General features: G+C 42.4%; 1 protein-coding gene across 2 annotated transcripts in view; it reads left to right on the forward strand.

Moving 5' to 3' along the window:
• The window catches only part of PCSK5 (proprotein convertase subtilisin/kexin type 5), a 451,769-nt gene that overhangs the window by 77,803 nt on the left and 359,847 nt on the right, over positions 1-14,119 (forward strand). For both annotated transcript variants that reach the window (XM_026518823.4, XM_026518825.4), the window contains exon 3: positions 9,484-9,597. In XM_026518823.4, coding sequence (XP_026374608.1) covers positions 9,484-9,597 — 114 coding nt within the window. The remainder of the gene's footprint in view (positions 1-9,483; positions 9,598-14,119) is intronic.

A 14,119-nucleotide genomic window follows, 5' to 3' on the forward strand; every position in this document is an offset into this window, starting at 1 on the left:
GGGAGGTGGGGAAATGATCCCACCTCAAAAGATCAAAGTCAATAGAGCAGTAGGTTCCAAGTTGGGGGCGGGGATGGTTGTCAAACCAAGAAGGGTTCCATGGTACCTTAAAAATACATAAAATTATAGATAGAAAGACCACATCCTTCATTAATACCTTAACATCCTCTTCATTCCTGGTAGCATCAACATCCTTATGCTACCATCTTAACTAATTGTTGAAAAACAAAATATCCTAGTGTACTTGGTAGGATTAAGCAGATACTCTTTTTTGTACTCTCTCCAGTTTAAAATTTCCTGCTCTTTTCTTAATAACTAGAAAACTTAGATAAACCTACTGAAAAAATGTGTTAATGCAGTGTAAAAACATCGTCCATCCATCTCCAACTATTCATGGAGGGCCTACTGCTAAACATTGTCCTCGGTACTAGGGATACTAAGACCTCGTTCCTTTCCTCCGAGGAAGGGGGAGGAAACATGCAATCAGAGTACAGAGTACTCAGTCCTGTAGACCCTCCGTTTGTATGACTTACTCTGCTTTGAGTCTCTCAACAATTTTACAGCATTTTTCATATGAAAATGTAGAATCCCGGGATTTCTGTGATTGCCCCGAGTGGCCAGGTTAATGATTGGTGGTCTACCAAGAACTCAGGTGGCATGTTTTCCCGTCTCGGGACTCTGCGCTGCCTATCTGAGGCATGGTCTAGTACAGCTCTACCCGCTGCATGTATGAAGAACTCACACTAGATTTTTCTACGTAAAGCCCCGGAAATGACTACTTTGTTTTTAATGTAGCCTACTTACACGTTAGATTGTTTTGCAAGATGTGCCCAACAGCTATGCTGTCCTTTTTCACGGAGTTGCAGAGGTGGTCATCGATAATGTCTGAAATCGCCGGATTAAGTAACTCTGTCTTCTGATACTAATGTGATGTTCTAAACCTGCTTCCGCACTAAATAGCATTTTTCGCCCCTTCCCTTGTGCTTCAGTGCTTTGTACTTGAGACCCTTTCTGTCCTAGAAATCATTTAATAGTTTCTCTGCTGTTTAGATGACATTGAACTGGTGATATTTTACTGTTCAACTAAAAAGTCAGAGTCTGCCCTAATGCCCCTTACTGGACCAGAGTGGTGAGCATCACAAGGGTACCATCCGTGGGTATGGGCAAGAGGGTCCCCTCCCGAGGACCTCGTTAGCCTTCTTTCACCTGAGTTTGTTCTCATCAGCTGAAAAGGTGGTGGGTCTTTGGAGACATGCCCACCTTGAACCTGTGTCACTTCTAGATCGTATTTTTGGTACCCAGGAGCCCAGAACTAGTTGACCAGATGTCTGGGAATCAGCTTCTTTGACGTGAGAGAGCCTCTTTCTTTATCCACTGGAGGGTGCAATGCACTACTGGTATACCCACCCCTAGGCCCCGAGGGATCGCCATAGGCATCTGTGGCCTATGGATGAGCTGTAGACAAAAATGCAGACATCTGGTCATTCCAGGTCTTTTGCATTAACGACTCATGTTGCCTGTAATATTTTCTTTTGAGACCTTTATATGGAAGGGTCCTTATTATTCAGAATTCTATTAAAGAGGCCTTTCTGGACCACCTTACCTATATCCCCCTCCTTCATGATTTCCATCACTGTATGTTAATTACTTTTTGTGCCATAGAAGTCTGTTACATGATCTTTTATTTATTTACATTTTTATGGTCTACCTTTCACTAGGATGGAAACTGCCCGAAGCTGGGCAATTGGTTATTTTGTCCAGTGCCATCCTATAGCATCGAGAACAGTGCCCACAGCATAGTAGATACTTCATATAATATTTTTGGAGTGAAGAGACAAAGGGCCTTGAGGGTGGAAATAAATTTTATTGCTTTAATTGGATGCAACATTTATATTTTCCTTTCACATGTCATCTTATCAGAAGTGGGGAGAAAATAGGAACAAGTTAGGAAATTAAATGTTTAGAAGCATGCGCATATTAGTGGAATCATTTAAGGGGTGAAGTAGAACTCGAATTCCCTGAAAGTAAGTAATGCGGTTAGATCAGTAATGCTACGAGAGTGCGGTGAAATTGATGACCCACTTCTAGAAGTTTGGTTCTGTTGGAGAAAGCCAACTAATTAGAAAATGTTCCAGCAGGCAAAGTTTTTCACTGGGGCCTGCATTGTGCTCGATCACACTGCTCAGGGTGCATATGCAGTATTTCTTTCGCAGCTTTGTTCTCAGTGACCTTCCAGAAATGGTGTGATTCCTCATATTCCTGGCTAGATGGTTCCCTAGTATAAGCCTCTGATGTTTGCAGTCATTAAATAGGATTCAAAGTTCCTATCTCAAGCACATCAAGTAAAATCCTCCATCAAATAAATAGTAATGCTTATTTTGTTCACAAGTAGCTATCTGAAAAAAGCAGACTCCAAACAATTGTGTTTTTTTTTTCTTTTTAAAGTATGCCTCGAATGAAATACCAGTGTCAATATTGAGTAACTCACTAATTACCAGTTAGTTACTAACTGGAGTAAGGTTTAAAAACCACCATACCCTCATCTAAACACATACTTTTACTAGATTCTTTGATTCTTTCACTAGTTAACTCTGGTTTCTGGATCAGAGTTTTAGAAAACTTTTGGGATATGTTGGCTTCAGATTTTAGGGTTTGGGAGTGACTTCATTGACCCTTCTCTTCCACAGTGAACAAGTACACAGACATGCACTTCACTGATATACATATATATATTTGTCTATCTATATATTTCAATCAAGGCAGCTCTGCGTATTTTGTTTTCCAAGTCAGAAACGAAAAAGGAGGGGAGAAATCTGTACATGCTCTTTTTTCCCCCTGTTTTGTCAATGGTACTCAAAAAAGGATACAAAATATGGAATCCTACATATTTTATTTCCTGGCAACTGCTTCCTCAGATCATGAAAGGAATAATATAATTTACTACACTCCTTTCTAAATATTAATCTCACATCTTCACGGAATGACTGAGATCATTTATCAGCTGGAGCACCTGTGTACCTCTATTGCGTTTAGCACAAACTTTATTCCCAGTCAAATCAGAGACTAGAATATAGTCTCCTTCTAGCTTTGCAGTTTTATCTATAGAGGGCATACTTTGTCTGTCTGCTCTCGTTTGACAGATGAAAGAGTCCACGAAGGTTTTTTTAAGGTCACACAGGTGGCTGGTGATAGATCTAACAGTATAAACACAATTTCCCCGAATTCTAACCGCTTCTTTTTGTTATTTATCCCTATTTTCTCAACACTCGCCATGTTAAAACATTATACAAAGCCATCTGAGATGTTTTCTTATATACTATTTTTCTCATTTCTTCAAAAAATATGTTGTAATTCACACATTCGGTCACATTTGAGGTCATTGGACTATAGGATAGTAATCAACCAATAGAACTTTTTTTGGTGGGCAGCAAAGCAAAGCTCCTGAAGAGGGAGGGGACCCGAGAAGGTTGCCCCCAATGGAACATGTGAACTTAAAAGAAATTTTAAATTGTTTGTATAGGTAACATATTCATGTAGTTCAAAGATAACGAAGTATTAAAGGGCATGTAGTAAGGTTTCCATCCTATATTGGGGGCTTTATGTGTAATCACCAAAGAAATGTAGAGATCGTAGTGTTCTTTATAGACTGTGTCTTACTTTTCCTTTCATTTCAAGTTGTATCATGGAGACTGTTCTCTGTCAGTACGTAACGTAGTCAGTTACGTTCTCTTTTATGGTTGCGTTGTTGCTATGTCATTGTCTGTTAATCTCTATCAGTATACATTCAGGTTGTTTACAATTTGCAGTTATTACTAAGAGTGCTTCAGTAAATAGCCTTGCGTATTTACATGTGTAAATAAATATGTAGGATAAATTCCTAAAAGTAGAATGACTTGTTGTAGAGTTTTTTTTAGGTATTGTCCAATTATGCTCCAAAGAGCTGGACAGATTTACATTCCCATTATCATTATATGAGAATGATTGTTGTATCATGCCCTCACTAATAGGATGTTATCTCTTTGTATTGTTTATATCTGAAAGGTGAAAAAGTGGTATCTTGATGTGGTTTTCATTTACTTTTGTCTTTATCTGCATGAGGTTAGGAATATTTTTATATGTTTAAGGAACTTTATCTTTTCAGAGATTATTGTACTCCTATCCTTTGCTTGTTTTCCTACTGAATTTTTGTCTTATTGATTGCAGAAACTCTTTATATATGATGGAAATAGCCTTTTGTCTGTAGTAGCAGCTAGAAAGTTTCCCTGTTTGTCTTTTCAGATATTACTGTACTCCTATCTTTGGCTGTGTTCCTACTGAATTTTTCTCTCATTGATTGTAGAAACTCTTTATATATTAATCACCTTTTGTCTGTAGTAGGAGCCAGAGACATTTCCTGTTTGTCACCTGCCTTGCCTTTGAAGTTTTTTTGCCATGCCAAATTTATTTTTGTATCTTGTTAAATGTATCACTTTTTCTTTTTTTTTTTTTTTTATTATGTTAGTCACCATACAGTACATCCCCGGTTTCCGATGAAATGTATCACTTTTTCTAAATCACTTTTTTGATTTGCTTTAAACTTGGGCAAGCATCTTCTACTCTAAGATTATTTTTTTTTTTTAAATCTCCCATATTTCTCAGGGTACGTCTGTGGTTTGATTTGTTTACTTTTACATTTAAATATCATTCATTTGGAATTGGCCCTGATGTAAGATGTTTGCATGATTTCAATTTCATTTTATTTTTTCCCCAGTTGGTGGTTGTTTCAACATCACTTATGAAGTAATCTGTTTTTCCCCCACATGATTTAGGATAGCACCCTTATCATATACTCTATTTTCATATATTTGGGGTCAACTTCTTGACTTTCCATTCCATTAAAATCTGTTGGTATTTGTTACCAGTATATATTTTAATCATTAGTTTTAATATATTTTAATATCTAATTTCTCCCTACTGCGAGACACATTTTAAAGTGAGACATTTATGTATTTTTTCAATTTCAGCTTTATTGAGGTATCATCAACATAGAAAATTGTAAGATATTGTATGTTGGAGTGATTATATATATATGATCATATATATATGATGTAAGGATTTTCTCCATCCACTTAGTTAATATTCATCACCATCTATGTGTATATATATGTATATGTGTATGTAGACATATACATATATATGAATTTTTTTTGGTGAGAATATTTAAGTTCTTTCTTAGCAAATTTCAATTATATGATACAGTGTTACCAACTATCATCACCATTACAGTCGATCTTCATACATTAGATCCTGAGACATTACTCATCTTCCAGGTGAAAATTTTACTCTTTTACCAACCTATCCCTGTCTCTCCCACACCTCAGCCTCTGGTAATCACTTTTCTGCTATTTCTACAAGTCTGGCTTTTTTTTTTTTTTTTTTTAAGAGTCCACATATTAGTGATGCCGCACCATATTTGTCTTTCTTGTGTTATCATAGTTTGTTTTCTGAGTATAGTTATATAATAACTTCCATAATATGTATTCATATAACTTCTTATTTATCCTATCTCAGAAAGTTGTTAAATTGCAAATTAATGAGATATGAGTTCAACTGAGATGGTTGGGGGGGGTGGGCTAGGTTTCCCAGAATGATCACTTGATGTGCTTTGCTTGACACGTGAAATCTGATGAAAGAGAACATCTTTCGACAAAGATTCTGGCGAGGCGGATGCCCACTGTTCGCTTGGACCATATAGGGAGGGGAGCTGTATTGGTAGAGGGAGGGAGCGTCCTTAAAACCATGGAGCACACATGTGTTGAAGTTAACGGAGGATACGCTGATGACTTCAAAGGTCCTGTGGTTTTTATAGTCTGGATTAACTGTAGTTCCGTAATATATAAGAAATAGAACCTTCAGAAGTTAAACCAGTGGGGGAAAGCACACAGTTTTCCTTTTTTCCTGGGCTGGCCCTAGTTTTATGGAAATGAATTTCTAAGCATCTTTTCTATGCATTGCGGCTTCTTGGCAAAAAGCGAAATCTGTGTAACGCATTACCTCCGAGCTTTTTCTTAAAGGGCTCAAGGACAGCCATATGGATAATGGCTTAAAAATATAAATCTAGTCTTTCCAGTCATAGAAATCTTCCGATCCAAGAGGTGCTTTTCCCACTTTCCAAAAAATGTAGGGCTATATACTCCTGAAGCACCAAGACAAAATACATGATATCCGACACTTAAAAAAAAAAATAAACAAAAACCAAAAAAACACACACAAGAAACCCCACTGTACTTTTCTTGACTATTTCAGCCCTGTGATCAGACAGAGTGACTTGTAGTCAAGTCTAGATGCCAGCATGCAGTGCCACCTTCTAGCCACCAAGCCTGTAACTAAGCACTTTTGTTTGGTAAAATTACAGAAGAGATGCTATTCCGTAAGATATTTGGTTCTATTTTCGTACCTGTAGTTCATCTCGGAAAATGGCTGTCACTTGGTTTTCTCACATACTTATCCCACATTTGTCTGCGTGTATGTGCGCTTAGGGGAAGCGCAGGCTTACCGTGGTGTTGTAGAAACCGTGATCCACCGGGACGCGCCCCCCACCCCAGCGGAGACTCCTGCGCTCTCGCAATCTGTGTGAGACCCCCTGGGGGATTTGACGCTTTCTGGCTTAGGTACACATCTAGGTGGCAATTCAGAATTTTTAGAGGCTCCGTCAGGAAAAGCCGCTGCCAGTATAGGATTAGTTTGGAAAGAGTTCCATCTAAACAGATCTGCAGGCTTCTTTTACCAGGCGTGCAAACATGCAGTGCTTTCATCGTGACTGGGCTACGCCGCGGACGGGAACGGAAGGATTGCACGTAGAATCGCGTAGTCACAATTTTCACAAACGCTCTAATTAATAGAGTGACAGGTGTCATTCATTTTTTATGAAGTGGACAACTGTGGAACACTTGCTATGTCTTTCTCAGTAAAATGTAAGTCCTTCAAAGCCAGAGACTATTTTTACTCATCTTTATATTCCCAGCACCATGTCTGGTGCAGAATAGACACTTAATGCTTATTGAATGGATAAGTGGGTGAATGAAACTCCTTTCTTAGCAAGATTATTTGAAATGAAGAGATGAAAACGTTTCCTGGACATAGAAAAAGGGCATACACGCCCGTGCTTGCGGCCCCGCTTTGATTGAGAAGGAAATTGATTCCTCCCTTGTATTTTTAGAAACCCGGCCACTTAAAAATGACCCTCTTCATTAAAACAAAATTTACACGCATTTCTAATGCCACATCAGTTTCGGTGTGATTTCTAAAGAGCAGTCTCTGGAGTCAAAGAAAAACACAAGACCCCTGACAACCGTTGTCCAATAATTCAAAGAAAGATACACAATCCCTTTTCTCCAGCGTGCACAGGTCTGTGTATTGGGGGTGGCGGGGTGGGGAATGATTCAGTGCGGGAGAGTCACTTAGTTTACGTTAATTAAAACAGGAGCAGAAACACCGTTCGTTTTCTAGAAGATTATTTTTCATTTATTGGCTTTTCTTCTGTACTGATAATTTTGCCTAAATTACCTGTCACAGAAGGCACATATATGATGCTTAGCTGTGATCGTAATCATAAATGGATTTTCTATTTACTTAGGAGGCAATGTAATTCCGTTTGCCTTGTTAGTGTTGTAACTAGGAATTCGCTATTTAAATTCGTCTTGCATACCAGTAGTCTTGTTGAATGTATTTCCCGATATGAGAATCAGAGAAATAGTCTCTGGCTTTGAAGGACTTACATTTTACCGAGAAAGATGTAGCAAGTGTTCCATAGTAATCTACTTCATAAAAAATGAATGACACCTGTCACTCTATTAATTAGAGCGTTTGTGGAAATTGTGACTACACGATTCTACATGCAATCCTCCTATTCTGATTCTAGGAATTCGCTATTTAAATTCGTCTTGCATACCAGTAGTCTTGTTGAATGTATTTCCCGATATGAGAATCAGAGAAATTTATTAGTTTGGCTTTTGGCCTTAGTACCTCGTGGATAGCATTGCATTTTGAGCCTGTCAATCAGTACCTTGTAGCCCCTCTCCTCCAGCGATCTTTAATCAAGTAGGAAAAAGTGGTTTGGAGGTTTTTACTGAATGGATGGATGTGGAATCACTAATGGACTACAAAGTCTCCTTCCCCTCAATTTTTAATCCCTTTGTGGAGTGTCGGGATAAGTGGTAGAACAGAACTAAAATAGTAGGAGAGAGCGAACAAAGAGAGCTTAGGAACAAATTGTAGAATGCCGCCAGGGCTGACTGCATTTCAGATGCCCCAGTCAAAGTAGCACATGCTTGGGACGCCTGGGTGGCTCAGTCGGTTAAGCAGCTGCCTTCTGCTCAGGTCATGACCTCAGGGTCCTGAGATCGAGTCCCGAGTCGGGCTCCCTGCTCAGCAGGGATCCTGCTTCTTTCTCTGCCTGCCGCTCCCCCTGCTTGTGCTCTGTGTCTCTGTCAAATAAATAAATAAATAAAATCTTAAAAAAACAAAAAACAAAATATGCTTAGTTTTATGTTGCCATAATGATGACCTGCTTTTAAAAAAACACCCCCATATGTAGCCCTAACATTTAGGTTACAATTCTGTATTAAACTCAGAAGTTCTCAGTTGCTTTATTTAAGCCAAAGTTGTGGCTAACTGTTCAGACTTTCTCAAGGGTGGTAGGTTTGAATTCGAGCTGGCCCGGAGCCTTTGGCTCAGGCAGTTGAGTGATTTCTCCAATTTTGTGCCAGAGACAGGTCTTAGGGATTTGGTTTTCTGATTGCCCAAATATTGCTGTTTCCACCACACTGTGTTGTAAAAAGCCATTTCTTTAAAAAAAAGAAATTGTGATCCTAGAGCATTTGATCCCAGGATTATTTTAAAATTTGCTGTGTAATCCCGGAACATTAAAAAAAATTAATGTGTAGTATAAGGCAAAGGTCATAAACTCTGGCCCGTGGGCCGCATCCAGGCCGCTGCTGGTTTCTCTACATAAACTATTACCGGAACACAGTCCTACCCGTTCGCTTCTGTGTGTCTGCGGTATACGGCAGCAGCAGGAGAAGTGGCAGCAGAGATCCTATGACCAGCAAAGCCTAAAATATTTCTGATCCGGACCTTTATAGAACAAGTTTACTGACCCTTCATAGATGGTAAAGGCGAAAAAATGAGTATAAAAATGAACACGATCAATTTGCAATAAATTGTGAGTAAAATAGGCTTTCCAAAGAAGCTAAGAAGTTAGCCCGTGGTTGAGAGATAGGGATGACCTGTCATTAAGGACTGGAGAGCTGACCTGCATTGAAAATAAGGGGGAACTAGGTTTCCAGAGACTCGGAGCCCCTGGACTCAGCCTGCGTGGCTGGCGTGAAGTCTCTGACTTGAACAGCATTGGCCCGGGAGTGGGGACTGGCCTCCGACTGTCGTTTATGTTGTGCTAAGCCTGGTGGAGCTTGAGCACTCACCAAATGCCCTTCTTCTTGGCAGGTGGAGTGGATCCAACAGCAAGTGGTAAAGAAACGGACAAAGAGGGATTATGACTTCAGTCGTGCCCAGCCGACTTACTTCAACGATCCCAAGTGGCCAAGCATGTGGTATATGGTAAGGAGGCCTCCCTGGGGCAGTGTTGTGCAGGGGACATCTTTGGGGTCTGGGAGGACACAGACGCAGTGACCAGGGACCCACCATATGAGACTGCTTGATGACCTGGGCTGTTTTCTGGAATTTTTTGGAACCGAGCTCTTTGGTTCTAAGGAGAAAGACAAGGGATTTGGGATTTAGAGAATTTCTGTTTGAGAGCTTACTCCGTGTGGCTTTCTAAATCTGAGCCAGAGGATAGAAAAATATACGGAGGCTCAGACAGACACCCTGAGACCTATCAGTAATCCTGTTTGTCTCTGATACACATATCCTCTGCCTTGAAACCAGTCTGGGTAGTGGAGACTGGCTTTTGGAAATCATTGAAATGACCCTGCCGATAAGTAACAGAGTCCTGACTTACACCATGTAATACGCGCCTGCTCACTGGAGGTCGTCGTTTTTAAAAACTAGGGAAAATCATTTTTTAAAGTAAGGACAAAACTAGCTGGAGAGCGAGTGTTTGGTGGTTAACGCAAAAACTTTCAGGGAGGGGCATTAAGTGTGGGGAAGAGCAGTCCACCTGTCCGCCTGACATTGCCTCCTTTGAAAATCTGTCTCTCTAGTCTCGGGGTTTCATGGTCGTGATCACGGAGAACTATGTTACTAATTCTTCTCCGTGAAATCCCCGTGTCTCCGGTGTGTTTGGTAATCTACAAGTCTTTATTGCTCATTATTGCCGGGGGGGGGGGTTCCCCTCATCTGTTTTATTTTTTGCAGTCCTGTCTCTCCTCCCAGCAGATCCATAGCATTGTGTGAACCCGTCTTAAGCTTTCTTGCCTTCGCCCCTTTCATTCCTTCTGCCTGTGGGGGGAGCTCTTCCTGCCCTTCGCCACGGCCTTAGCGGGCACCTGCCCATTCTTCAGGACCCATGCCCGAGGCCCACTGTTTGAGTCTCCCTTGTCCTCCCCTGTCCGCTCTTTCCTTCCTCGGCTGTCCTGGGCCCTCTGTCTGCTACACACAGCGCCCTTCCCTTGGCTCTTTGTTTCGTAGCTGTCAGTATTTTAATCCTACTCCTCTGTTACACTGGGCACGAGGCGTGGGGTCACTTCTGTCCCCTGGAGAACCCGACCTAACACCTCGTGATGCCAGGAATTTGTGCTTATTTCGAATGGATGTAAGTGGCCAGCTTCTCCCCCAGTTTCCCACTTCTCAGTCTTACCCGGAAGTGGAAGGTTGTGGACACATTTTGGACCCAAAGAGAATTTTATATGGATAACTCAGGCGTAACAAAAAGAGAGCGAGAGAGCCGTAAATTCAAAGGGAGGTGGGACTCTAAATAGCCTTTGAGTAGAAATCACCTGAGGGGACGGTAAGACACTTGACAGCTCGTTGGCTCCTAGACCAAGGAGGAGTGTACCGCCTGGGAAGGCATTAGAATGAGTGTTGGCAGGACCTACGGAGCTTTGTCTGCGCTGACAAAATGATAAGAGTGTAATGGGATTAAGAGATAGGATGCAAGCGAAATCCCTCTCCACCTCTGTTCAGCAGGCGAGGGAGAAGGCGACCCGCCTTGCCTTCCATTTCTTCTTGCAAGAAAGAGCCAGACTGCTGCTTGCACCTGTCCCATTGGAGGCTGGACGTGTAGGGCAGCTTTCGCTGACCCTCTCATCACTCCAGAAGGGCAGCCTGGGCTCTGGTAGGAACCATGGCCAGGGCATTAGCGCTCTGGCCAGCCTGTAGAGCGAGATCTCTTCACTTCCTGAGAACCATTGCTATTTCTTTGGACATTTCCTTCCCATGTGAGAAAAGGTTGAGGGAAGAGCTTTTGCTCCGGCACGTAACATGGTGGGTGCTTTGCGACACCTATTTGATAATTCAGATAGGTCCCATTTTTACAGAGCTCTTGCTGTGTGCCAGGCAATATAGGTCCCATTTTTACAGAGCTCTTGCTGTGTGCCAGGCAGATGTGCTCAATGCTTTGAGTATGTTTGTGTAACACAGTGTGAACAAAAGTGTGGCTATGATATTGGTTGTTTTAAGAGTGAGGAATCGGTAGCTGCTGAAATTTAGACAACAGGCCTAAAATCACCCAGCCTGAAAGTGGAAGAGCAGATCTGCCAAACATTGAGGCAGGTTGATGGTGTCTGTGGGACTGACCCGGCCTCCTGTCCCCACCCTTCTGCTATTTACCAGCACTATCAGAAGTAAGACCCCTTGTTCCAACCCTCCAGGAACAATTATCCATAGAGAAATGGCTAAAATTCGAGGCAGAATGGTGTGGGTACCATGGTGGATGAACAGAGTATCTTGGAACAACGAAAGTGTTTCAGAGCTCCCCGTTAAGTAGTTGCTTTTCCCTTAACAAAAGCGATGGGAAGTCGGTTACACACCTTATGTTTATCTGTCAGGAGTAAGAGGACAGAATGAGAACCAGAACTTCAGATCTGCCAGCCTGGACGCAGATCCCCATTGCTTCACTTACTGTGCCCGTGAGTGAATCCCTTTAACTCACCTCAAATGGAAAATAAGAGTATCTGGTTTTTTTGTTTTGTTTTTTTTTTTTTTTTTTTATTTATTTATTTGACAGAGATAGAGACAGCCAGCGAGAGAGGGAACACAAGCAGGGGGAGTGGGAGAGGAAGAAGCAGGCTCATAGCAGAGGAGCCTGATGTGGGGCTCGATCCCGTAACGCCGGGATCACGCCCTGAGCCGAAGGCAGGCGCTTAACCGCTGTGCCACCCAGGCACCCCAAGAGTATCTGGTTTTTATGTATCGGTTAGCTCTCGCTGTGTAACAAATCACAGAACTTCGTTTTTAAGACAATTATCTCCTGGGTTCTGTGGCTCAGGCATTCAGACAGGGCCCGGCAATGATGACTTCTCTTTCTGGGGTGTCTGGGGCTTGAGCTAGGTGACTCTGAGTCTTGGCGGCAGCCAGAGGATTAACTTGCAAGGGGCCTAGGGAGTGGCCACACCGCAGGGCGGCCTGAGTGTCCTCTTGAGATGGCGTTGGCTTCCCCCAGGGCAAGTGATCCAAGAGATCATGTTAGAGGTGCTGATGTCTTTTATCATCTATGCTCAGAAGTCACAGACCATTTCTTCTGGAATTTTCTAAAGCAGTCACATGCGCCAGCTGTGATTCCGTGTGTGAGGGGACTGGATGGTGAGGGTGTGTATGGCAGGAGGTGTGAGGAATGTTTGGGAAGCTGGTCACCACACTTAAATGAAGTACTGCCTGAGAAGCCTATTAGCACAGACCGTTTCTTCTGGAATTTTCTAAAGTGGTCACATGCACCAGCTCTGATTCCGTGTGCGAGGGGACTGGATGGTGAGGGTGTATATGGCAGGAGGTGTGAGGAATGCTTGGGAAGCTGGTCACCATGCTTAGATGAAGTACAGCCTGAGAAGCCTTTTAGCACAGTGCCTTTTCTGACGCTAGAAAACCGTCAGTAAATCTTAACTGTTATTACTCTCTGACCTTTTAATGCAATACATGTTGCTTCCTCTTGTCTGTTGTTTAAACGGCTGCTGGTCGAGGAAGAGGGGGATCATATGTCCAGGGGGAACTCTTCAGAACGTTCTGGCGACACATCAGTGACCCAGCTGAGGCCAGGTGCTGATTTGCTGCTTCCTTTCTCTGAGCCCTGGGCCCTGCTGCCGCGTTTCTGAGGGCTCCTTGGTGAGTCTCCATAGGGTCCTGCCTTCAACTCATTAGCCTGGGCCCAGGCCTGTCATTCTGTATTTATCACAGGAGAGTGGAGATTAAAGAATGGCATGAAGTGTGCCTGAGTGTCTCTTTTAATTAATTTAAAAGCTTTGCCCCTGTTGCTCCTCCCCTTGGAAACCGGTGTGTGAAACCATTAGGTCTGGCCTTGGGGCTTGGGCAGTTTATCCGGGGAAATGTACCACTGCATCTACAGGAGTTGGTTATGGAGGAGATGATGGCCGTATAATTACTCCTCTGTCCTGAAACACTGTCAGGCTTCCTGGAGTCGGGAGGGCGCGGTCCTACAAACAGCACTCATTCTTGATCCATCGACAGACTTCCATCTGTACCTACTCTTTGTCTGGCAAGCACGATTTGTGCTTCCTAAGAAGGTCAGTAAAGCAGGAGAGGAATATATAAGCACAGACTATAGTTTGCTGGGCAAAGGACTCCTTCCAGAAGTTTCTCTGGGATCGTGTACATACATCCAGCCTCTGTTCCTTGGGCTTTGGGCTGTAATTCTTGCTTGCAGGTCGGAAGAAGCTAAAATCTCCCGAGTTGCTTTTTAAAACCTATCCAAGCTTGGGGCCCTTCAGAGATTCTGGATGTTTTGGGGGGTGTGGCTTAAGTGGTGGGATTTCATCGGCACCAACTCAGGACTGGGAAGAGAGCGGTTAGGTAAGGATGCTGTGTTACCCGGTGCTGTGAGTCTGGTATGTAGTAAATGCTCAATAAATGTAATCATATTGATAGTTGAGTAAAATGAACTAAAAGCAAATCTGTGATGATCTCCATAGTAGAGAAAATAATCGCTTACATTTATTGAGTACATAGCATG

The sequence above is a fragment of the Ursus arctos genome, unplaced genomic scaffold (assembly GCF_023065955.2).
Source record: "Ursus arctos isolate Adak ecotype North America unplaced genomic scaffold, UrsArc2.0 scaffold_33, whole genome shotgun sequence".
In the NCBI taxonomy this organism is placed as follows: domain Eukaryota; kingdom Metazoa; phylum Chordata; class Mammalia; order Carnivora; family Ursidae; genus Ursus; species Ursus arctos.